General features: G+C 35.6%; 1 protein-coding gene and 3 long non-coding RNA genes across 9 annotated transcripts in view; 2 read left to right on the top strand and 2 right to left on the bottom strand.

Annotated features, from left to right (window-relative positions):
* Positions 1-4,636, top strand: part of TBC1D32 (TBC1 domain family member 32) — a 209,004-nt gene extending 204,368 nt beyond the window's left edge. For all 4 annotated transcript variants that reach the window (XM_025422883.3, XM_049115029.1, XM_025422882.3 and 1 more), the window contains one exon: positions 1,963-4,636. In XM_025422883.3, coding sequence (XP_025278668.1) covers positions 1,963-2,082 — 120 coding nt within the window. In that variant the 3' untranslated portion in view covers positions 2,083-4,636. The remainder of the gene's footprint in view (positions 1-1,962) is intronic.
* LOC112644498 (uncharacterized) overlaps positions 1-26,901 on the bottom strand; it is a 65,699-nt gene that overhangs the window by 22,624 nt on the left and 16,174 nt on the right. The gene's annotated exons all lie outside the window — the stretch shown is intronic.
* LOC125755858 (uncharacterized) lies at positions 7-26,622 on the bottom strand. The gene is made up of 4 exons (XR_007413305.1): positions 26,360-26,622; positions 25,467-25,693; positions 21,676-21,723; positions 7-353 (listed from the first exon to the last, which is right to left on the bottom strand). It is a non-coding gene; the product is annotated as an uncharacterized LOC125755858 (long non-coding RNA).
* The window catches only part of LOC125755857 (uncharacterized), a 40,013-nt gene continuing 39,729 nt past the window's right edge, over positions 26,618-26,901 (top strand). For all 3 annotated transcript variants that reach the window (XR_007413301.1, XR_007413303.1, XR_007413302.1), the window contains exon 1: positions 26,618-26,901. This is a non-coding gene — a long non-coding RNA (uncharacterized LOC125755857).

Genomic DNA, 26,901 nt, shown 5'->3' with positions numbered 1-26,901 from the left:
TTGTGATTCAGTTAATGAACAATAAGCGTTCTTTTAAAATAATGAATATGCACTAAAACAGTTTTTCTGGCATTGGATTTTTATTTGGTTAGAATAACATATTACTATAATTTCTCTGCAACTGAGATAGAGTTTTATTTTTTATTATTTAAAAAAATATTTATTTATTTATTCATGAGAGACACAGAGAGAGAGAGAGAGAGAGAGAGAGAGAGAGAGAGAGAGTGGTGGAGACATAGGAAGAGGGAGAAGCAGGCTTTTCACAGGAGTCCGATGTGGGACTTGATCCTGGATCCCGGGATCACGACTGGAGCTGAAGGCAGCCGCCCAACCGCTGAGCTACCCAGGAGTCCCTGAGATAGAGTTTTAATGAGGAGTTGATCAGTGCCAAATCACACATAATTTGAATGAAGAGAATGGATAAATTCATAAATAGTTCCATGACTAGAGCAGTAACTGTTTAAAGTAAATTCTTGAACAGTAAGAATGGTCTTACTTCAATCCTATTTTTTTCCAAAAGCAAAGTGAAATAATCAAGAATCTTATAGTGAGAATGAATGAGTTAAGAAATAAAAGAATAAATAGCATTATAGTTATTTTTAAAATTAAGAGTAGAGTTCACATTTTTATGTTGGAAGGTATCAGCTCTAGCCTTAATGGTGTAATGTTATGCATACAACTTAACATCATTTAGTTCTTCTAGCTATGACATCAGATTTATAGATCAGAAATATTTTAATGTACCAACTATTCCTCCAAGTTACCCATATTTTAGGTGATACATGGCAAAATAAGTATAAGTTCTCCCAAGTTATTTGCAAGCTGTGGACTATTACTTATATGTGAACAGTGACATCCGAGGGAGGCCTTTATAAACATTCATTCCTACTGAGAATTGCATAGTGTGATATTTTTCCTAGTTGTATGCATTCATATGTCTCAACTATAAACTGATTGTCCCTAACCACAGTATCTGGTATAGGATAATTTATTTTTATCATTTTGAATTGCTTTTGTTTTTTGTTAGTAACTTTAACCTTTAAACTGTAATCTCTAGAAAGGCATGAATTGTCCAATTTTTAAATAACCTCCCAAACTCTGAACATAATACTACATTGGATCAGGTCTGATTTTTCTTCAGAATTTTTGTTTTACTTTGAAGGGTATGTATTGCATAGCTAGCATTTGGAAATGCTAAAAAAAAATTAGCCACATAATTTCCTTAAAGTCTCCAAGATTCTAAGTGAGTATTCCTACTGTTCTAATTTATTCTTGAGTGCCTCATTTGGGACACTAACCATTAAATTCAGAATTAGCACAGATATGCATTGTACCAACATTATAAGTTACAGACTATTGAAGGTTTTATGAACCTTCATTGCTGTAAAACAGATATTTCTTGCAACATTATAGGATCCTTTGATAAGCTTTAGGGTCTTTACTAATTAAAAATATGACCCATCATTCTGTAGTTGAAACTTTATCCAAAATATTAGGAAGATTTCATTTTGTAAGAGTTTATCTTTTTTTTAAGTTTATTAGAATTTTTTTAAAGATTTATTTATTTATTCATGAGACAGAGAGAGAGAGAGGCAGAGACACAGGCAGAGGCAGAAGCAGGCTCCATGCAGGGAGCCCGACATGGGACTTGATCCCAGGTCTCCAGGATCACGTCCTGGGCTGAAGGCGGCATTAAACCGCTGAGCCACCTGGGCTGCCCTAAGAGTTTGTCTTATTTTTTGTTAGCTGTAAAGCAAATTTGGTTTTAAAAACAGACAACCTTGTTTCAGGGACATGGTTTCACATACATACACAGCCTACTAGATAAAAAGCAATTACACATTTAGTAGCAATGTAAAACCCCACCTATAACTGTAAAAAAAGTCAACTATTTAAAATTCATTAACTTAGAATTGTGTTTCTTTACTCAAGTGAATTAACTGCTCTTGTATTTTTTGACAGGAAGAAGCACTACATGGTTTTCGAGTGAGTGATTACTTTGAATACATGGAGATTTTGGAACAAAACTACAGACCAGTGGTGCTGAGAGACATGCAGAACGTTAGGGTGCAGAACACATAAAGGGTGGAGCATGGTTTAACGTCATGTTTCATTTGTTTGTAAAGGAAACAGAGGGACTTGATTGTTTTCTGTGTCTATAACAACACATGCTTTGTGAATACACATATTGTGAATCAATACTGAGACTTTTTCAATATAATAATATATTCAACTAGGTATTATCTCAATTTGTGACATGAAGTAAGTTAATTTTTGTTAAGTTCATTGTTTTGTGAGGTTGTTTTAGAATCAAATCTAATTTACTTACAGTTCTTTACATTTAAAAGGTAGTCCCAATCAACACCTCTTTCTTCACCAGAAGATTAAAATATTTTTTTTTTCAATGAGTTTTGAAACAAGCATCAATACTGTAAATAATTGTTTGACTAGCCAGGCAGAAAGAGTCCATAGAAACATGGAAGACATTTGTTTTCTTCATGTTTTATCTACACATATAAAGGAAAATAGACAAAACCACAACTACTTATTTTACATGTGGAGGAAATAAATGATATTTATCACGACAAATGCTAAAAAAACTATTGTTCTTAGACATAATTGTTTTTAGGAAGTGCTTTTGATACCTATATCAACTTATAATTTTTCATGGGAAATGTAGTAGGCTCTACATGGTTCATTTAAAAGACAGATTATTTATTTCACACTAATAAGCATTTGACTTTCATTTACTGTGCATTTTTCTTAGTGATAAATTTTATTTGTAGTTAACTTAAAAAATGTTAAGGAGAATAATTTCTAAATTATTTTAAATGACTAACACGATGTTTTATTTAAATAGAAAGCTTTGCTCCAATGACAGAAATACAATATGCTAAAGTCTATTTTCTTTTAACTGTCACGTTTAATATATGAAAAATAATACATAAAAGAATTTTTCAGTTAGCAATTTTAACAAATTTTTTTGAATTCTAGGTAGTAGTCATTTTGTATGCATTACTTATATTTAAATATAAATCAACCATTAAAACCATTCTTAAACCTTTTTTTTTTTTTTTTAAACGAAAAATAGCTCATCCACAAACTCCTTTTTCCTTTCAGTATCATGAAACAACTGGCACCATACAGTTTTCAGTTTTCGGATATTTGGCTATTGTAATATAAACATTCCAAAATTAGGTTTGATGCTGTAAATGCTAACAGCAGCTGCTCAGTAATGGTATTCTTAAAGGGCATTGGAAAAGTTGAGAAAAGAAAATTGAGCAAGTTAATTTGACATATTGCTCCCTTTAGCTCTGGTTAAGAGTTAAGTAAGAGAGTCCTACATTACTCAAAATACCAAGCTTAGTCTACTTTCAAACTTAATTTTGGAAAGCTGTAATACATATTTATGGTTTCATTTCTTCTCATTCTGTTCTTAACTTACTGTTATTGATACTAAGAAATTGCAGGTTTATTTCCTTTTTAAAAGCTCTTACATGGTAATTGGAAATACAAATGGAGAAGGAACTATAACTTAGTTTTATAATATTCATTGGTATTTTTGATTGGAAACTGAAGTAAGATCTAGGTAGTAACAGTTATATTTTGGAAAAGTGAATTCAGCTGGAGCCAGAAGGCAGTTTGTTTTCATTTGTTAAATAAATGTCTTACGAACAATGTCCTAGCAATTTGGTGAAATAAAATGGAAAATATGGTAGTTTATGTAGCTACCATTGTAAATAATTTTTGTACCTATTATTTTAAGAATACTCTTTAGAATAGGAATCAATACAACCTTGCCTAGCCTTTTTTTTTTTTTTAAATTATTTAAAGTAGAAGTCCTTAGGACAGAGTTTATTTCTAATTTGTGAACAGGTACCTCATACATTTTACAAGATTCACTATAAGAAACTATTTTATGATAATAATGTAAACAAATTTGTGAAAATGTTTAATTGGTCATATATGAATCTATCAATACCTGTTTTCAAAATATCATCTCTGTTTTATGCCTCCTTATGATGCATAGGCACCTAAGGAATATGTGAAGGTAAAGTAAAACTCAGAAATTAGTCTAACCTTAACAGAATTCTACCCAAATTTATGATTATCAAATTATGTCATGCTCTAGTTTGATTTTCCAATTCTAAGATGTTAAAGAAATTTCTTTGGTTATTCATTAAACAGACTTGTTTTCAGGATTGCACATATAATGAAATTTTTAATATTCAGGATATGATAAATGAAATAACAGCACTGCCACTCAGAGAGTCCACAGTCCTTATGGAGAGATGAATAATTTTAAACTGTGAAAATGCAGTTTTAAAGATGACAAGAGTTGGTCTCTGGATTCGGTGCCTTTAATAAAAACAGTTTTGATGGAGTAGTGGTTTATTTGGAGCAGGGCTAATTGATGCTGAGAGGAAAGACTGGAGAGTAGTCCTCCTAGGAGCACTGTTGAACAGGGAAAGAGGGTGGTTGCTAGAGAAGGCCTGGGGTCAAAAGACTTTTTGAAGATGGAAAATGGAAGCATGTTTATATGTGAATAGAAATGATGCAGTAGAGAAAGAAAAACATGCTAAAGAGTGAATGTCATGAGACTCCTTATTGGAAGAATGAAAACTGTTAATAACCATTTTGGAAGTTTGGGTGTTTTTGTTTTTGTTTTTTCAAATTAAACACACAGTTCACTACATGATTCAGCAATACTCCTTCTAGCCATTTCCTCCAAAGAAATAAAAAAATATGTCCATATAAAGGCATGCATGAATAATACAGTTTTATTCATCGTAGTCCCATCTATGGAAACAACTCAAACCTCCACTGGTGAATGGATAAACAAATGTAGTTCATTCCATAAAATGGAATACAGCTCAGCATTAAAAAGTGCACACAAGGGATGCCTGGGTGGCTCAGTGGTTGAGCATCTGAGTTGGCTCTGGGTGTGGTCTCAGAGTCCTGGGATTGAGTCCTGCATCGGGCTCCCTGCATGGAGCCTGCTTCTCCTCCCTCTTCCTGTGTCTCTGCCTCTCTCTGTGTGTGTCTCATGAATAAACAAATAAAATCTTTTTTTAAAAAAAGTGCACACAAAAGGATACATATTATAGGGTTCTATTTATAAGAAGCTCTAGGGGATCCCTGGGTGGCGCAGCGGTTTGGCGCCTGCCTTTGGCCCAGGGCGCGATCCTGGAGACCCGGGATCGAATCCCACATCGGGCTCCCGGTGCATGGAGCCTGCTTCTCCCTCTGCCTGTGTCTCTGCCTCTCTCTCTCTCACTGTGTGCCTATCATAAATAAATAAAAAAAATAAAAAAAAAAAATGTTTATAAGAAGCTCTAGAAAAGGCATATCTATAGTGACAGAATGTTAGTGGTCCAGGGCTTAGGGCTGTGGGTGATTGTGAAGAAAGGGAATTTTCTACATAGAGGCAGAGGGGACATCTATATCAAAGTTGTAGTGATGGCTACATGACTGTATTTTTTTAAAGTACTTGAAATGTATGCTTAAAATGGGTGGATTTTAGTTTACATTTCACCTCAATAAAGCTGATTACCAAAAGATAAATCCTGCAAAGAGAAATTGACAAACCCATTATAATGGAAGAGTTTCAGCATTAGCAGTTATGTTAGCTGTAGGTTACTTGTGGATGCCTTAAACAAGTTGAGGGTGATCTTTTCTATTCCTATTTTGGTGAGAGTTTTAGGAATAGAATTTCTATTGGAAAATGATTTTATGTGAAAGTAATCTTTGCATGAGTTTCCCCTGTTTTTCGTCTTATTGATATGGTAACTTCCCAACATTTCCTAATGCTAAACCACCCTTGCATTCCTAAGATTAACTTGCCTTGGTCATAATATTTTATCAGTTTTACATACTGTTAGATTTGATATTATGTTAGGAATTTTAATGTCTATGTTCATAAGGGATATTGATCTGTAGTTTTATTTTTCTGATTTTGATATCATGGTAGTGCTGGCTTCGTAAAATGAGAAGTGCTCATCTGTTTTCTAGAAGTTTGTATATAAATGGTGTTATATTTTTTCCTTCAGTGTTTGGTAGAATTACCCAGTGAAGCTTGGAATTTTCTTTGTGATAAGATTTTTGTGAAAAAATTAAATTTCTCTAATAGGTATCTACATGGCTATTCAAGATCTCTGTTCTTCAGTGAGCTTTGGTAATCTCTTTTAAGGAATTTCTCCATTTTATCAAATGTCGAATTTATGGCCACTGAGTTGTTCATACATTACTTTGTTACATTTTTAATATGGGTAGAATTTGACATCACTGCTCTCATTTTTGGTATTGTATCATTTGTATCTTGTTTTTTTTTTCCTTGATCTGTCTGGCTAGAAGTTCATGAATGTTCTTAACTAGCTTTTAACAATTTCTCTTTTTCTGTTTTCTCTTCCACTGATTTTCACTCAGAACTTTATTACTTCCTTCCACTTACTTTCAGTTTCACTTACTCTTGTTTTTCTATTTCTTAAAGTCATTTAGTTAAGATCTTTCTTTTCTAATATTGGTATTTAATGCTATGAAATTCCCAATAAATACTGCCTTAGCTGCATCCACAAATTTTGATATATTGTTTATAAATTTTATGTAGTTGTAAATATTTTATATTTTACCTTTTGATATATGGATTATTTAGAGATGTGTAATTTAGTTTCCAAATATTTTGAGATTTTTTCAGATCTAGTTGATCCCCAACAACACAGCTTTGAACTGTACAAGTTCGTTTATACATGGATTTTTTACATTGCAGTCCTGCAGATGTATTTTCTCTTCCTAATGACTTAACATTTCCCCCCTAGTTTAGTTTAAGAATATAATATGTAAAATATACAAAATATATGTATTAATTGACTGTTATCAGTAAGGTGTCCAGTAAACAGTAGGCTATTGGTAGTCACATTTTTGGGTGAGTCAAAAGTTATAGGTGGATTTTCCAGGAATTATGGGGGTGGGAGTGTCAGCTCCCATAAACACTGTGTGGTTCAAGGGTCAAATATATTTGTTATTGATTTTTAGTTTAATTTCATTGTGGCTAGAACATTCTTTATGTTAATCCTTTTAAATTGATTAAAACTGGTTTTATGTCCCAGATAATCTACCCATAAATGCTTTTCATGTAACTTAAAAGGAATATATATTTTTCTGCTTTTGTGTGGAGTAGTCTCTGAGTCTCAATTAGACTAAATTGTTTGGTATTGTTTGTCTTCTGTATCTTTATTGACCTTTCTGGCTATTTGTTTTAGTTATTGTGAGAGTAATGCTGAAATTAACTGAGATTGTGGATTTGTCTGTTTCTCTATTCAGTTCAATCAGTTTTTCCTTCATGCATTTTGAAGCTCAATTATTAGGTATATAAATTTTATGATTGTTATATACTTTGATGAATTAATTGCTTTATCTTTATGAAATAAACTGTTTATCCCTAGTAATAGGTTTTCTTTTGAAGTCTACATTCAATATTTAATAGTCTTTGGAATTTAATATTGATATAGCTATTCCAAGGTTTTGTTTTTTTGCTTAGGATTTACATGATCTTTTCCCATTATTTTACTTTTACCCTTTTGTATTTTTATATTTAAAGTGATTTTAATGTAGGGAGCATAAAATTGGGTCTGGGTCCACCCCTCCCCCAATCAGGCAAATCATGCCTTCTAATTAGGACGTTTAGACCACTTACATTTCATGTAATTATTGATATGTTTGGGTTTATATTTTATGTTTGCATTTATCATCTTGTTTTCTATTATTTCAACTGTTTTTATTCCCATTTTAAATTTTGCCTTCCTTTGGAATGATTGTTTCAGTTGATTCCATATTATGCCCTTCATTGGTTTATTATATGGATTTCTTTCTTTATATAGTAGCGCAACTTGCAGGTTTATGGGACACATCTTTAACTATCCACAGTCCACCTTCAAATAATATTATACCATTTTGTCTTTAGTATAAGAACTTTACAATCAATAAACTCCCAAACCTTACTGGATCACTCTAATCCAAAGCATTCTCTCATTTCTCTTAAAATATAAAAGGTTTCTTAACTATCCTCCTATAAATAATTTTATAGTCTTATGCTATTTCTTATGTTATTATTTTGAATTTTTTTACTCTCATTATTTAATGCCAGCATTATTATTCAACAAATGTATCAGTAGTAGATATTTTTCTTTGGGAATGTCATCTCCTCAAAATTAAGTATATGTTTCAAAAGGACTGAGGCAAAGGTTAATTCCCATTTCCCAGAAATTCTAGCCTAGTGCTACGCACACAGCAGAATATCAGATTATTTTCTGAATGCAATATCAAAGTTTTTTTGAATTATTACAGTAATACAGAAGGAACATAGTTTGCTACCTTAGACCACAGTTTATTCTCCACTCCTTTTACAGGTAAAGCAGGGAGGAAAAAACCTAGGTCCTTGGTACAAATGTTTTCTGCTTATTTGCTGTGGGATGTATTTTTAATAAAAATAACAGCCTACTAAATTCTGTTTAGCAACAGTTATAACTAAAATGTATGTAAGTTTTCCTTCTTTTTGTGTGTATGTGTGCATGTGTGAGTGGGTCATTGCCTATGGGTATTATTTCGGCTATAACATGTACCTGATAGGCTTTTGTGACCTAGCTGAGGAATCTAACCATTATTTTGAAATACCTTTTGAAATACATCATGTGTGCTTATCTTTTATTTATAAAAATTGACAGATAAATATAGTATTTGAATCTGTATAATCTCTCTTCCTAGAAATCATCAGGTGGACAGTCATATGTCCTAAATGATATAGTTATGAAGGCAAAAGGCTTGAACATCTCATGTGTCAAGATCTCTCCTAGTACAATGATGCTGAATATTTCTAAATTTGTTCTTCCTAAACTTGTCCTTACTATTCCTTTATTATAGATGATGGTTTAGACATAGGCCAACAAACTCCTTTATTTACAGCCTCCTTCTGTAAATAAAGTTTTACTGGAACATTGCTTATTTATGTACTGTTTGTTGCCTTTTTACAATGACAGAGTTGGATAGTTGTGACAGTATGTGTTTTCCGCAAAACCTAAAATATTTATTTTCTAACCCTTTATAGGAAATTTTTGCCAGCTCTAATTTAGAATACAAATTACATGGTAAACCCAAATTCATTTTGGGATAAACTTTTTAGAGATACAGAGACGCTAGAGGACATCTAATCCAAAAACCTTTATTTCACCAATGAAGCTAAGAGTCAGAAAGTGAAGAGGGGGTCCCAAGATTATAGAAAAGAAATATAATGCAATAGTTAAAATTGAGAGCTGAGGAAGCAGACTGCCTGAATTTAGATCCTGGCTCTGTCATAAGTTATTTAACTCCTATGTACCTCAGTTTACTTGTTGGTAAAATGAGCCTAATAGTAGTACCTACCTCATACGATTCTGATCTAATGCATGTGTTTTTAACAACTCCGTAGCAAGCCTTCAGTAAATTTTAGCTATTATTATTTTTTATCATAAGGCTAGTTGGGGATTGCAAAGTCTGGAACCTAGCTCTTCTGACTTCAAGCTCAAACTTCTTTCAACTGTATTATTTATTTATTCATTTAATCAGCATTTTTATTAAATTCCTACTGTGGATCAGACACTTCTGGGTATGGTTACAATCTTTTCCTTCATTCAGCCTTTTCCAGGAATAATATATTTCCCTATTCTGTTTTCCTTACTAATTATAAAATGAAAGAAAAGTCCTGTACAATCCAAGGTTAGACATATTTTTGTATTTTATTCAGTTTCTCCATGTTTCCTTCCTGTTTTGAAAGGTTAATTTTTTTATACCCTAGATTTTGTGATATAGACAGATCAATGTATAATGGATTAGCAATGTATTTTGAATTGTTTTATATTCTCCAGTGATAAATAAAATGTTTTATGTGACATTTTACTAACATAGTCTTTGTAGCAAAATCGACTTACCTACATTTTTTTTCAACAGAATATTAAGAGTTATTACTTAAGTAAATACATTGACACCTACTTATCTGATGAGTTTAAACAGGGTCGGCGCAGTTAGCCTCATATAAACCCTGAATTTCACCACTAGCAATATTTTAGCTTTTAAAATCAGTTAACTTCTTTGGCATGTTTCCCACTCCATATTTTGTTGGCAATAGGCCACCATGAAATGCTAAGCACCATGGAAGTAATTGGACTGTCATGTTTGCTAATAGAGTGCATTTGAGATACATTGGGGGAGACAGTTATTAAAATGTTGGCTGTTAAAATTTGATCATATAATCCAAGATTTAGGCTTTGATCTGCTATCAGAATAAGTGTCATTTCTTTACTGAATAACACATTTATACTTAGTCTTTTCCTAAAATGTTAAAGTTCATCCTTTTTAGAGCATCTCTAAAATCCTTTCTCATAACATCACATATAATTTACTACAGTTTCATTGGAAATCATCAGATAATGGAAACCAAAATGTTTCTTTTGGTCAAATGATTTCCATATCATATTAACATAACTGTCTACAATTTAATTTTCCTCAGACTCAGAGCAAATTTCTCAAATTAATGTTTTGCTTACTATCATGAAATTATTTTGGCTTAAAAAAAGTATTTATTAGAATGGATGATGGGTATAGCAGAGACTGGTTAATGTTCTACGATCAGTTTCCTCTTCCTGAGCTAAGTATATTGCATGGCATTTAATCAGCTTCACTGATGTTAAGTGAGCCAGCCAAGGCATAAAGAGCAGGTGTGCATTCTCTATGAGCTTTCTTTTCTCTTTCCTGGTGCCCTGGAACCTGGATACTTGAATTTGTGAAAAGGAAAATCTCCCTACCAACTCACGTTGGGCTGTGACCTGAGGTAGAAATCAATCTTGCATTAAGTACCCTGTGAGCTTTGAGTTTCCCCATTTCTTTGCCCCTCTCTAAATAATTTTTGATGTGCCTACATAGGCATATTCTTAGTTTCACAGTATTTTATTAGATTTCATATTAAGAATATTGTATAGCACTAATACAATTAAGAAAATATCTTCATGCACTTCATTGATATTTTTACCAATTAGTAAACAGTTTTGTGGACACAATAGGTACTATTTGACTAGCAGATATGTGTATTAGCAAGGAAGGCTTGTTTCTGTAGATGAAGGCTGGGACATCTAAAGATACCTATTAGGGTATTAATCTCTGCAAGCTCAAGTTTGATCACCATTATGTATTTTGTATATTATTCTAAATGATAATTTTTAGCATTTATAACCTAATTTTTGACACTTAGAGTGATGTGTACATTGAAAAGTATTCTCAAGGTATTGTATACAATTAATGTAAAACTACTACTGACTGGAAAATTAACAAAAATCAGAAATGTCACTTGAATGTGCAAGCTGGCAGAAAGACAACACTAACAAACACACACAGGTAAGATAAGGTTAGATTAAGTTCCTGGCTTATTTAACCAAGGAAGTAGAAAGTTATCAGAAGTGAAGAGGCCATATGGAACAGGAGCAGATGGGAGCATATTTGGCCCCTAAGTCAATAACAAAGGAAGCTTATCTTCCAAAGATACTGCAAAGTGTGGTGTATGATTTTAAAAACCTCAATTCCTTTTTGTTACCATTATTTTTTCTTGGAGCTTATATCATCATTGTTCAGAAAGAGCTCAGAAAGAGCTTGCTCCCTGGTTCCCCTGTTAAAGAAATGTTTACAAACTTTGTTTCTACTGGTCCTTTACCCAAACTCCACATCAAAGCTACATCTCCACCCTGGAAAAGAAAGGCGAACCAGGGTTCAGGCATCCTTGAGCAGTTGCTCAGCCTTGGGCTCACCAGAATTTCAGAAACCCCAATTATCTCCAAAGAGCTAAATGCGTAAACAACAATAAAACAGAACATAGAGGACATAGAAGTCACAGGCCTAGCTGAGTACACAGAATATACCTAATATCACTGATAATACAATAACTCCAAGGAAAATTATAAAAAATACTGTCTACTTTTGTATATTGATTTGTTTGCAAAGTATTTGCATGTACATTTCATCCTTACAACTTTACCACCCAAATATAATCTATTAACATTCATATATATGATATATATAATCTCTTAACATTCAAATACATATATATATATATCCAGTATTTTTCATGCACTTAAGTGTAATCTTTATATTTAGACAGAACTGTGATCGTATTGTGCAGATTATTTTAAATTCCTTGTTTATTAATAGTACAATAAAAGCGGTGCTCAATCTTTAAACTCAAACATGGTGCTCCTAGAAATTATATTTATTTGCCTAATATGGGATCACTTGATAGTGAAATAAATTTTAAGCTAATAGCAAATATTTAAGAGTCTACTCTGTTAAGACATCAAATATAAGAAAATCTCTGCCTCCAAGGAACTTATGACTGAAAATGACAAAACTTGTACAAGAAAAGATGAGAGTAAAAGTGCATATTTTATAAAGCCTGAGGAGTATCAAGAACAATTGTGATAGGAAGATTCAGAGGAAGGAGGTATTATCTCAAGATAAGTGTACATGAGGGTAGCAGGATTTTCATGAACAACAATAGGAATAAAGCAAACCAACAGGAGGAGCAGTAGAGGGCATATTGAGAATAGCCTGAGCAGAGTCAGAGTTTAAGAAGCAATGAAGGAGTTTGAGTAAAACCCTGTAGGTAGTATGGAAATTTTGTTTAAGGGAAAATACTGGAAGATAAACTTGACTGGCCAAATAATTCAGACCTTCTGTAGGTTGTAATACTGAAGATTTTCCAACAGAAGAGGAACATTATGTGGTAATTAATACTGAAACTTAAACATCTTTGAATATTCAGGTAACTAACTTAGATCTAATTTGCTTTATTTCAAATTCTCTTTAAAGAATTTCAACTTAGCGGGATCCCTGGGTGGCGCAGTGGTTTGGCGCCTGCCTTTGGCCCAGGGCGCGATCCTGGAGACCCGGGATCGAATCCCACGTCGGGCTCCCGGTGCATGGAGCCTGCTTCTCCCTCTGCCTGTGTCTCTGCCTCTCTCTCTCTCTCTCTCTCTCTCTGTGACTATCATAAATAAATAAAATTAAAAAAAAAAAGAATTTCAACTTAGCAATCACCTTTTATTTACTCAACAAACTTTATGAAATAAATTTATTAATCTATTTATGACTGAAATGCTATATTGAAAATATAAAATCAAAATTTTCTATTCTTTATTATTTTATCATATACCATATACCTCATAGTTATTTCCTGATAGTGCACATCTCTAGAACTTTTTAAGCTGTGATTTATGCTAATAAGGAGCATTCTCATTCAAATTGACTTAAAGCAGGATTTTTAAATTTCTCCTTAAAGGGTATTTGAAATACAATTCTATAAGGCACATGAAGGTGAAGAGGTTTGCATTCAGAATAAAAAGAAAATCTTCAGCAATTCTAGAACCAGAATCTATTCAAGAGAGAATGAAAACTGCTAAATTTTTCTAATGAAGTAATTATTTCAAGCTGTGTTTCTTAAGGAATATGAAGTAATTAAGTTTATGAGTCCTTAATGAGAACAAAGCTAAAATAAAACACTGTACAGAATCCTCTTGACTGTTACAACACAACCATAGAGAGTAGATGAAAGAAAGGATGTAACCTTGAAAGGCCACCATCCGTACTGTTGTTTAAGTTTTTATTTAATGTCCACTGTTTTTGCTTTGTGAGGGGATCCTGACAGTCTTTTTTGTAAAAAGATTTTATTATTTTTTCATGAGAGAGAGAATGAGAGGGGGGTGGGGGAGAAGCAGGCTCCATGCAGGGAGCCCGACGTGGGACTCGATCCCAGGACTCCAGGATCACGCCCTGGGCCGAAGGCAGGTGCTAAACCACTGAGCAACCTGGGAATCCCTTGACAGTTGTTTTAATGCTGTTTTTTTTTTTTTTTAAGATTTTATTTATTTATTCATATATATATATATATATATATATATAGAGAGAGAGAGAGAGAGAGAGAGAGGGGCAGAGACACAGGCAGAAGGAGAAGCAGGCTCCATGCCAGGAGCCTGATGTGGGACTCGATCCCGGGACTCCAGGATCGCACCCTGGACCAAAGGCAGGCGCCAAACCACTGAGCCACCCAGGGATCCCTTTTTTTTTTTAATGTCATTTTTAAATGCTGTATGGACATTGGCCCTGGACAAGGCTCTTGCTTTGGAAATGTACCTGTTCTCCATCATTCGCCCACAGTTCCTTAGGGAACCAACTGCTTTGATTCTTTCTGATCTCCTTCCCATGTATCCCTGTTCAATATTCTAGTCTAGAGTTTTACCTAACTTTAAACTCCTTTCAAACTTAATCATATTGCATAGTGCAGTGAAGAACTTTGGGACAGAATTGTTAATAACATATATTCCAATCTTGGTACCCATGAGCGACTTACCATGTCATCTCAGCACGTGAATGTTTATGGACCTCATTTCTTCTGGTGTAAAATAAAGGTACTAACCAACTAACTTCTTGGGATCATCGTAGTCTAAACTTTGGTTCTAATATTTTGTGCCATGTTACTGAAAATTCGGCGATCTCCTTTCCATATCCCATTGGCATTTAATGAGTATTCAGCACTTCAAAAATGATAACCAGGTATTGAGAAAGACTGTCTTAAAAGTTTGCCTTTGAATATAAACAGTAAAATACTGCTGCCTATTAGAATTCCTTACATTGAGGATGCATTATGACAGATGTTATTATGTAGCTTCATTTTATTCCCATTCTCTTTAATTTCAGTTTAAACAAAATCCCTAATCAACACTATTTTTAGCATGGGGAGGGAAGAGAGCTAGTTTCTTTCCCTGAATGCTGCAAAGGCAAGATCTGAAACCTTTACAGTAACCTTGGAAGTAAATTGGGTTTTAAGGATATTAAGTGCTCAGAAAGAGAGTAGGAAAGGCCATCTGTTTAGATTCCTTTGTTGTTATTTTTAATTTGATGGCAACATTGCTAGTGCAGATGAGGTTGGGAAAATAGGCGAGACTATATAGTGCTTGGATTCATAACATTTGCTTTGAACAGTGTTTAGCAATTACCAGCAAAAATTCATCCTTTTAAAGTATTGAACATTTAAAATTTATTAGGATAGAAATACAAAATTTTATATTTTAAAAGAAGTAAAACCTCTAAAGCAATACTTTTATGTACAGTTGGCAGAGAAACAAAGTGTTTGAAAGCAATCTGGCAATATCTGTTAAAAATCCATATACCTTCAGACCCGGTAATCCTCCTTGGAGGTGATTCCCCCCACCCCCACCCCCCAAAAAAAGGCATCCATATGAAATACACTGGTTTGAGGATATTCATGGTAGTGTTGCTTCTAATGATGAAAACCCAGGAACAATGTGAAGGCCCATCAGTAAGAAAAGGGTGACTACATCACGGTACTTCCACACACTGTGCCATTAAAGCAAATGACTTAGAGCTCTCTCAGCTAACCTGAAGGATTTTCTTGAAGTATTTTTAAATGCAAAAAGAAAGATACACAAAAAATACAGTATAAGACTTTTTTGTTAAACAAAATCTCTCTCTGTGTGTGTGTATCTAAACTGTTATATGAGCCCAAAGAAAAATATAGTGAAACAGAAACTTAATTGTTAGTTTGAATGTTGTGGAGGGTGCAGGTATACTGACATATGGAAAAAAAGATGAAAAAACCCTCCACAAGATTTTAGCAGTGGAATTAAAAAATGTAAAAAACACAAATTTTGCATTAACTCTTATTTTCTGACTCAAATTTATCACAGAAATTCTTGCAACTTTTTAAACCATAAAAAATCCCTGTTTTGACTGACCAATGTTAAACCACTGAGAATTATCAGAACATCAATTTGGCTCCACAAATTTAACCTTTGGAACATGATGAAAAAATTAATGCACATGAGGTCAAGGAAAGTAATGAGAGGTTTGAGGCCAAAATGATATAGTATGGTTAAAAAGAAAGGGGATTGATATCTTCATGTGAATAAGCCAGTCTAATAGCATTATATTCATAATACTATATATGGTTGCTTTCCAAGATTGAAAAAAAAAAACTTGGGGTGCTAAAGTAGTTCTAGTGATTGACAAAATAATGTAATTATCATGCTACTCAATTGGAAAACTTCTAACCACCTTGAGTAGACAATGGTAATGATGACTATTTAGCTTACTCTAGAGGGCCATTCATTTCAGGAAACAAATCGAAGCAGCAATTACCATTAATTTATATGGAAAAATTTTTGAGCATTCACAGGCCCCAAAAATAACCTCTCAGGCTTTTCTGATACCTTAGGCCACATCTTACTAACGGATGAACACACACACTCAAAAAACTGAGATAAAGCAGATACAGACACAGTCAAAACTCTGATGGCTGGATGCTGAGATGCTGTGTGTAGTTTCCAGGGAAGGAGCATGGAAGTGTCACTCCCACTGCTTGGGGTGTACTGCCTCTGTAACTGCTCTCTACAAAATGAATGCTGAGTGCTGTTTTCTCTATTCATCCTTTTTCATAAATGCAGAAATCCTTTTCAGATTTTTGTTAGTGAAAATGGGTACTAATGTAGGTCTTTGGTAAAAAAGTAGTGACATAATGCAAACCTTTGAAAAGTGGGGGATCCGGGATCCCTGGGTGGCGCAGCGGTTTGGCGCCTGCCTTTGGCCCAGGGCGCGATCCTGGAGACCCGGGATCGAATCCCACGTCGGGCTCCCGGTGCATGGAGCCTGCTTCTCCCTCTGCCTGTGTCTCTGCCTCTCTCTCTCTCTGTGACTATCATGAATAAATAAATAAAATCTTTAAAAAAAAAAAAAAAAAAAAAAAAAAAAAAAGAAAAGTGGGGGATCCTTGTATTAGGATTAAAGGTCTTGAGTAATAGGGTTTGGCCAAGACCAGGGTAGTTCCATACGGCTCAAGTTTCAATAGACTCTCAAAGGTCTGTGGCCTCTCTCAGGACACAGGGTAATTTTTAATGAGTGAGTCTAAACTTAGGAGGAAGAGGTATGTCACACAAATACCTCCTTAGCCTGGTCCTTGAGGAATGTGACAAAACTTACTAAAAATATATATATTTTTTGGGTGGAACAAAAGATTTTAATCACTGAGAAATCGTTATCTTAGGTGACCAAAATCAGCGTTCCACAGAGAGAAATTTCTCTGTTGAGATGGAAGGAGCTATGGCTCCTGGGGGATGCTTGGAGAGGGATGGTAGCACCTACAACATTGAATAGTCAGGTGCAATGGGAGAGAGGAGTCATAAACTACAATCGCAGTAATGGCTGAGGCTGCAGAGTAGAAGGTTAGGAACATTAGTGAATTGATATTGGGGATTAGGATAGTGTGACTGTCACTGGGGATTTTCTCCTGTTTGTTCTAGTTTCATTTGAGGAGTGGATGAAGTTGAAATTTCTTTAACTGTGAGTCTTAAGTTAGTGGCTTCCAGGATTACAGTTCAGCCCCTTGATTTTCCTCATGGCTGGTAAATAATAGGAGTGATCTTTATGCATACATTTATTAGTTTGTTCAACAAATATGTTTTAAATTCATCCACTGGCAGATTTTATTTTGTACATATATAAACCAAACAGGTAGACTTAGACTATGCCTCTACCTTCCAACCCCCAATCCTGGAGTCCTAGTTCTTCCTAAATTAATGCTCCATGTTTTCAGAAAGTACTCAATTTTGATTTCTGTCCCAATTCTCTGTCCTAATTCCTTCACCCTCCATGACTGATGACTGTACCAGGACTAGGTTTTTCCGTGGATTCATCTCTTTGTTTATATTCAAGAATTACCTCCAAACCTGGCTTATGTGTCAATACAGTTCCCTTCTTTCCATCTTCAGAAATTATTTTTATTCCCAATTTCAAACCTCAAAACTGTTATGGATTAAATATTTTTTTACCTAGTTCGTATTATCTTGATTGGATTTTAGAAGGAGGGATAATAGTGTAACAGGAAGATATTGGAAACAAGCAGCTAGCTGGTAATCAAGTGACTAGGGGCAGAATGAGTGTAGAGGAGATTAGATGAGGTTACTCTGATAATCCAAGGCAAAATTTTTGCTTTTATGTTTTTTATTTGAAATCAGAAATTTAAAAAAAAAAAAGAAATTTTCCTCTTAGTATCTCAAGGCAAAATTAGAAGATTTAAAAGTTACAAAGAGTAATAATTTACCAAAACCTTAACAATGTTTCAGAATTTTTAGCATTGGGTTGTTTTTTCTTTCTTTAAGTAGAATCATCTGTCCTCCTTAGTTGACATGTTACTAGTGAGGCTATACTTTTAATAGCATATTAAATATTTTGAAAATATTTTTAATACCTGAGTTTACATAATTGTCTCAGACTCCTACTTTGATATTTTTTTGGCAGTTGCACAAATGCCTGCAATCATACCAAATAGACTCATATTTATATAACTGACAGAAAGAAATACATTAAAAAAAATAAAGATGCACCAACTAACAAAATCTCAAAGGAAAACAAAACATAAGCTGAAAATTTCAAAAGTTGGGCTTGAAAACATAGAAATTTAGTTAGGGCTCAGCTGGAAACACAGTCACAAGGCCTCATATTTGATCAGAACCTGAATCCTACCTATACGTGCAAAAAGTGTGTGCCTCCTTCTTTTGGCTATTTAGTCCAATTTCATTATACTCACCATAGGTGTTTGAAGGAAGAACAGAAAAGCCCAAACTAATGATTTTTTGTAGAGCCATAAATCTGTACAATGGCCAAAAGCTATTGCTATGTTGTTTTCTGTAGTGGCACAGACCACTTTTCCTCTGGGCAGTCACTGCTTGAAATAATTACTGACATTAATGATGCAAGCTCCTGAATTTAATAGATCTAGGTTTATGTTGTCATCCATCAGTGTGCAAACTTCTTCTATCTTCTCTGCTATTACTAAAAGTTTCCTTAAATGTTTTAAGATATTTTACTGACCCAGTGATGCATTTTAACTACAAGGAAGCACCGGGCAAAAATTCTACCTCTCTGAGTTTTATGTATATTACGGTAGTTATATCAGTACATTTTTTTTTTTTTTGCCAAAACTTCAACACAATTGATGCAAATGAGGTCCATACAACACATCATCTTAGTCTCTCATATATGACTTTATAACACAATACGTTGTCACCAGTTAATAAAGGTCTCGGTGCAATAACAGTTTTTCTAGTCTTCATAAAAGAGAGAGTTTATATAACCTCTACCCTTTTCTGTTGCTGAAATAAGTATAAGATGGATTTTCCTGAACTCTTAGTAGGGAAGTGTAGGCCAGGAGACATTCCTAGCTTCAGCTCTAGGGTTCCCTTTTTCAGAGGTTATTTTGAGGTGTACAAAAATATGACCTTTCTATGTCCCTTCTACTCTCCTTCCCCATTTTTATCTGTACGATCTGTCCTGTTTCTTAGTCAGTGTGTCCCTGTCTGGCTCAACTTAGATTCCCTGAGTAAATTCTCTTTTAGGGCTTTATCCTGGAAGAGGGCTTGTATTGGCTAGTTTCAAAAGTTTCTTTGGCTTGTATCACCTAAGCACCACCTGAATTTTGTGTTTCCCCTAACTCTTACCCCTGAATTCTGTCATAGATCTGTCTACTCTTCTCAGATTGGCCTGCTGGGTTTTCTTTTCTTTTCTTTTTTTAAAGATTTTATTTATTTATTCATGAGAGACACTGGCAGAGGGAGAAGCAGGCTCCCACAGGGAGCCTGATGTGGGACTGTATTCTAGGACCTCAGGATCACACCTTGAACTGAAGGCAGCCGTTCAACCACTTAGCCACTCAGGTGTTCCAGGCCTACTGAGCTTTCTATGTTGGGAAGAGACTCTGTTTTAGAGTCTGGGATTCAGATTCAGATTCTGGGATTCTTACGTCTTTTTGCTTTACCTTTGCTTCTTGTTGGGCACTTTGATACCACATATATTCTGTTATGTTTGGCCACATCCACTTAGATTTTGGAGTCTTTCGACATCACTTGTCTTTTACTTTGTTGTAGCTTTTGTCTATTGAATTTTTACGTTTGCTATCTTAATTACTTTGATTTTGTAGGGGCTTAGGGAATTTACCCAAGCCTGTAACCTCAGTCTTGCTCCAACTTCCCCTATTATTTCTTCTTGACTCTGTTTTGCTAAATTATGTTTTTCTAGGAATTTGTCCATTCTGTTTTAAATTTTATTTTGTTGAGAAATATAACGTATATACAGAAAGATACACAAATAAAATGTAAAGCTTGTGAATTTTCCTAGTGACACTCTGTGTAACCATCACTCAGCTCAAGAAGGAGAATTTGCATTTTCTAATTTCTTTTTGACTTCCTCTTTGACCCTTGAGTTAATTAGAAGTGTGCTATTTAATTTCCAAATATTTGGATATTTTCCAGACATATTATGGTTATTAATTTCTAGTTTAAATCTATATGATCAGAGAATAGCTTTTATATGATATTAATTTTTTAAAAATCTGTTAAGCCCTTTTAAGGCCTAATATGTGAACTACTTGGTGATTGTTTCATGTATACTTTATGACTGTATATTCTGATGTTGGTAGTGGAATATACTATAAATATTAATTATATTAAATTGGTTCATAGTCCATAATTTTACTAAGAATACTGATTTTCTATCTACTTGTCCTGTAAATTACTGATAGAATGATAAAATCTACAACTATATTTGTAGATTGTTTATTTCTTCTTCTATTAGGTTTTGCTTCATGCATTTTCAAGCTCTGTTGTTAGATGCATATATATTTAGGATTTTTAAGTCTTCTTGGCGAATTAGCCCAAAAACATGTAGGTAATATCCCAACTTTATCCCTGGTAACATTCTTTGTTCTCAAGTCTATCTTGTCTTTTATTAATATAGATATACCAGCTCCCTTTTGATACCTGTTTGCAAGGAATATCTTATTCTATCCTTTTAACCTATCTGTGTCTTTGTATTTAAAGTGGGTTTCTTGTAGACAGCATGTGGTTAAGTCTTGTTTTTTTATCCAGTCTTCAATTAGTGTTTAAATCTTTTATGGTTAATGTAATTATTGATAGATGAAAACCTACCATCTTTCTAGTTCTATGTCTTAGTTCTGTTGCTTAACTTACCTATTTTTCTGCTTAACTTTTGGTTAATTGAATATTTTTATTGCCTCATTTTATCTCCACTACTGTCATATTATTATATCTATCTAAATCTAGATACGTAGTTATATATGCACTTAGACTATGTAACTATAGTTAAATAACTATATAACTATATGCAACTTGACAATAGTTATTTACAATACATTTTATCTTTAATCACAACCTACCTTCTGATATATCACACTGCTTCACATGAAGAAGTATAAAAAGTTCACAGTATAAGTTTACAACTGTATATTTCCAATTCCACCCATCCTTTTTGAGACACTCATATATTTTACCACATTGCTACTACTTTTGCTAGAGGTGGTCAAGCACTGTTTTTGGTCATGTCACTAGAAGTTTAGGGTTTAATTACCCCCTATGCTGCATAATTTCACAACTGTGCTCAAATCTAGGGCCAAGTGCTAGAAAGACAGAGTGAGAAAGCAATGGGGGTTGGTTGGCCTCACCTTCTTAAAACCCTAGCTTCACCAACCAGAGAGGAAGTTTCCCATTATTAAATTTTGTTTCCTGTGGGTTCTCTTACCAGTCATTGCCACCACCACCACCATCATCATGGACGTGCTTCCCGGGGCTAGGATGACAGACAATGGAGAGAGAAAAGAGAATAACAAAACCCTAAACAAACTGCTGCTCTCTCTGTGAGCAATAAAGTTCCCTTTCCAGTTCCTGGAGCCAGACTTAGAGGGCTTCTCTGACTTTGGGCCATTTTTGGGGTCACCGGTGCTTTGAGTTCAAGTCATGAAATATTGGAAGAACAAAATGTCAAACTCAATGACAATTCAGTGACACTTTTAATTTTGGTCTTCTGTAATCCTCCTCTGATACTTGTCTGTCTTCAAACAGCTGTTCCATGCATTCTGCCAAGGTTTTATAGCTGTATTCATTGAGGGAGATAGGGTAGAATGGGAGTGTTTCATTTTATCCCCAAACTGGAATGGCATACTGTGGTTTTAATTTGTATTTCCCTGGTTATTATTGAGATTGGAAACTTTCTCATAGATTTACTGGCTGTTTGAATATTCTCATTTGTAAATTATGCATTAAAGTCTCTTGCCCTATTTTGTTTACAGGTGGGTTGCATATCTTATTATTGATATATAGAAATTATTGTGCTCTAATGTGACATTTTTGTCAATTTCCTGTTTGAGATCTGAGGTCTGTTCATGGCTACCCTACTTGATCCCTCTTGTATATTTTGTTTGAGTTCTGTTCCTGGGATCCCTATTTGATTCATTTTTATACCAGTAGCATACTGAGGTAATTATTACATTTTAATAAGCTTGATATACAGCAAGTCATTCTAGCTCATTTTGTTCAAGATTTTCTGGGCTATTTTTAGTTCTTTGCATTTAGATACAAGTTTCAGGATCAGCTTATCAATTCCTACGCCAGGCCTAAAATGAAAATTGATAAAGCTCTGTTTGGCATGCACTGAATGGATAGATTAAATTGGAAAAAAATTGACATCTCATTATATTGAGTCTTCAATCAGTCCATTTCCCTAAGATTTATTATTAAAAATAAAGTTTTGAGACACTTGGGTGGTGTTTTTTTTTTTTTTAATGTGCTCTTAACTCTATTCTTTCGTTTTTTTTTTTTAATATTTATTTATTCATAGAGACACAGAGAGAGAGAGAGGCAGAGACACAGGCAGAGGGAGAAGCAGGCTCCATGCAGAGAGCCCGACGTGGGACTTTATCCAGGGTGTCCAGGATCACGCCCTGGATCCCGACGTGGGACTTTATCCAGGGTGTCCAGGATCACGCCCTGGGCTGCAGGCGGCGCTAAACCACTGTGCCACCGGGGCTGCCCTCTTTCCTTTTGTTTTATTTGGATTTATTCTATTTTTCTGTTATTAAATTCTCAGTGAAGGATTTTATTTATTAATTTTCAGAATTTCTTACTTAACATGTACATTTCAGGCTGAAATGTTTTCTTGCATATCATCGGCCATTGCATCTTTAAAGATTTGGTATGTTAGTATTTCATTATTTATTTCTATGGATTTTAAAAGTCATTACTATAGTCTGATTACTGATTTCTTTAAAAGTTTTTATAATCTTTCAAATATATAGATTTTTATTTTATTTTATTTTTTTAATTTTTTATTTATGATCGTCATACAGAGAGAAAGAGAGAGAGGCAGAGACACAGGCAGAGGGAGAAGCAGGCTCCATGCACCGGGAGCCTGATGTGGGATTCGATCCCGGGTCTCCAGGATCACGCCCTGGGCCAAAGGCAAGCGCCAAACCGCTGCGCCACCCAGGGATCCCTCAAATATATAGATTTTTAAAAACTCATCATTTTGTTATTCTACCTCAACTGTCATTAAAGAATGTGATCTACACTTGTGTGTGTATAAAATTGTTAGTAGTTTACAAATGTAGTTTTAATTTCCTTTTGTATCTTTTATGACATAGCAGTGATATAGAGCTATGTTAAAATCACCTACCTCGATGGTGGATTTGTTAATTTCTCCTACACCTCAACTTTGCTTTATATACTTTGAGGGTATTTTATTCTATGTCTGCATATTTAGAATGGTTTTGTAGCTTCTTGGTGAATTAAGTCTTCTAAAAAGTATTTAAAGACTCTAAAAAAGCTGTTTCGTGTGATGTCAGTAGAGCAATATCATTAGGTTCTTTTGTCCCACATACTTTTCCATTCTTTAACATTCAACCTTTGCATATTCTATGTTTTAAAGGTATCTTTTGCGCAGAGCATGTAGCCAGATTTTTAAAACTGACAGTCTGACAGCCTGAGCTTTTTAACTTTGAAACAATGTAAATTCACAATGATTATATATTTGCACATTTTTAATCTTTTAAAAAAATTATCCCATTTTTCCTGTTTTTCTACTTTCTTGACTATTTGGAAGTTAATATTTATGTTTCCTTTTCTATAGAACTCTAATATTTTCCAAATATGTCTAATTTTTCCTTATCCTCTCCCAAATGCTCATGAATTTCTATTAAGTAGATTTTCCTTAGGGCTCTATCTCAGCCTTGGCATCTTCTGACATTCCTGTGTTATTTAGAATTCTCTTTGCTTATTAGCAATACTGTTGCCCTAATCCCCTATAATTAACTATTCTTTATCTCGCCCTATTTAATGACTATATGGTTGGACTCAAAAAATAATTTAATCCATAACAGGATGCAGTAAAACTAATGTGAGATGCAAGTGAGTCTGAATGGTACAAGAGGTAGATTTAAGGTGCTAATGTCAGTGTTTCACTCAGATCCTCTAGTATTTGGTGGGTTTTCTTTTTTTTTTTTTTTTTAATCTTTTTTTTCTTTTTAATTTATTTATTTATGATAGTCACAGAGAGAGAGAGAGAGGCAGAGACACAGGCAGAGGGAGAAGCAGGCTCCATGCACCGGGAGCCCGACGTGGGATTCGATCCCGGGTCTCCAGGATCGTGCCCTGGGCCAAAGGCAGGTGCCAAACCGCTGCGCCACCCAGGGATCCCTTTGGTGGGTTTTCTTTTCAACAGCCAGCACCAGCAGCTCTTTTACAGAAAACAGCTGTTAGATACTGAAGTCCATTGCCTCTAGAGAGCCAGAAGACCTACAAATTTCCCCTTTCCCTCTCTCTTCTTCCCCATAAACAACGTAAGTATAGAAGTCCCCGCTGCTGGGAGGCATAATCGCTTAAGCATCAGACTCCTGGTTTTGTCTCAGGTTGTGACTGCAGCGTCCTGATCTCAGGGTCATGAGATCCAGCCCCATGTCAGGCTCAGTGTGGAGTCTGTTTGTGACTCTCTCCCTCTCCCTTTGCCCATCTCTCTACTTTCTAAAATAAATATATAAATCTTAAAAAAACAAAAACAAAGGCAAAACTTCTTGCTACTTTTGGCTTGAGTCAGGAGAATGTGGTAACTTTTAAAGGATCAGCCTGAAGCTACCATACAGATAGTACTTTGCCTTCTACTATGCCCTTGTTACTTCCTCAACTGTTCTATCAGTTTCTTCTGGGAATCATTTGCACAAAACTCTTCATCTCAGGTTCTGCTTCTGAGGAAGCTTATTTAAAACAGAGTCCATCTGTTCTACTAGTTCTATTTCAGATAGTGTATGTTTTTCAGATTTTTAATATTTGAGATACTTGCACTCAGCGCAACTTTGGCCTGTGTACTCCCATCTACCTGGAGATACCGGCCTCTGTATATGACGACATGTACTGGGGAATTATGAAGGTCGGACTCTAATGTATTTCCTCCCTAGTGAAATCAAGGATAAAGGAGGTGAGAAACCTTAGGACAGAAGCACTGGGTTCCCCAGGACAATGGGGAATCTTTTCCACTTATCTTACCAGTAAGCCTCTCCTTAGGTGAGGGCTTTTCTTTGGAATGAATCACACTGAGAGGAGGTTGTCCTTCTAGCTTGTCACGTTTACAGATGGAGGGGCAGAGGATTTAGTGCCCAGGCTGTTAATGCCAATGGTTGTTTCAGTCACTGTTTTAGCCAAGTAGAATTTTTGCACAGCCTTCATGATTCTCGTGGACAGTTTCATCAATATATGATCATTCCCCCTGATTTCTGTAATGAGAATGCAGGCATGACTCCAAACTGACAGCAGGGAGGGATGACACTAAAGTTTGAAAGACGTTTCTCCAATCTCTTTTTCTCATTGGGCCACAGGCCAAACAACTTGGGGGCTATTCTGACACTTGAAAGGGTTAAATCCACTTTCTGAATAGTTTTCATGGATTCTACACATCACCCCTCTATTTCTAGATACCTTGTGTTTCCTGTATAGTGTCTCTGTGGCTGGTTTCTCGAAAGGATCCAGTATTCAGGGCCCAACTTTAAAATTCTGGCCGGGGGGCAGCCCGGGTGGCTCAGCTGTTTAGCCCCCGCCTTTGACCCAGGGCCTGGTCCTGGAGTCCTGGGATCGAGTCCCACGTCGGGCTCCCTGTGTGGAGCCTACTTCTCCCTCTGCCTGTGTCTCTGCCTCTCTCTCTCTGTCTCTCATGAATAAAAAAAAATTAAAAAAATAAATAAAAAAATAAAATTCTGGCCAGAACCTAAAGCCTGGCTTTGGCATACAGCCCGTAATTTAACCAGAAGAGTACTTCCTGAGTAAAAATACTATCCCTCTGAGGAAAGGAAAGAACATGCCTCTATATGCCTCAAGCCTCTGGTTCAGCTGTTTCATAACCTTTTGGGGAGGGTTTGCTTTCTTTTTCTCCCAACACGACTTACAGTTTCTGGTAAAAGAGAGAGAGAGGGAAGGCAAAAGATGGTGCAGGTGGAGTCTCGGAGGCACGGAGCAGGCAGTGAGGTCCCCCGAGTGTTGCACGAGCGCTTTCTCTGCCTTGCTTGAGCTCCAGAAGCAAACGGGATGACAGCGAGAGGCTGGGAAAGCTCAAAAGCCAGGAGCGCCCGGCTGTCGCCAACCGGGAGCCAGCAGTCCTCCGGAAGCCGCCTTCCTGGACGCCGGAAGTGTGGGACCACCTGACGTGTGGGCGCAGAGGCTGCTGGGTACCGCGCAGGCGCCCTGGCGTCCCTCAGCGCCGCGCGCGCAGCGTGCTGGAGGGAGAGGCGGCTGGAGAGCTGTCGTCGGAGGCGCTGCTCCCGCTCGAACTGAGGGGCCCGTTGAGGGAGAATGGCACCGCCCTCAGGGCGGCCGGTGCTGCTGCCGGGGTGATTCCACACGCGCCTCAGCCCGGGCTACAGGGCGAGCAGACGGCTGTCCGACGACGCCTCAGCCCTGTCACCCTAGGGTGCGGTGTAACAGCTGTCAG

The sequence above is a fragment of the Canis lupus genome, chromosome 1 (assembly GCF_003254725.2).
Source record: "Canis lupus dingo isolate Sandy chromosome 1, ASM325472v2, whole genome shotgun sequence".
In the NCBI taxonomy this organism is placed as follows: Eukaryota; Metazoa; Chordata; class Mammalia; order Carnivora; family Canidae; genus Canis; species Canis lupus.
This window is presented reverse-complemented; position numbering and strand designations above follow the sequence as displayed.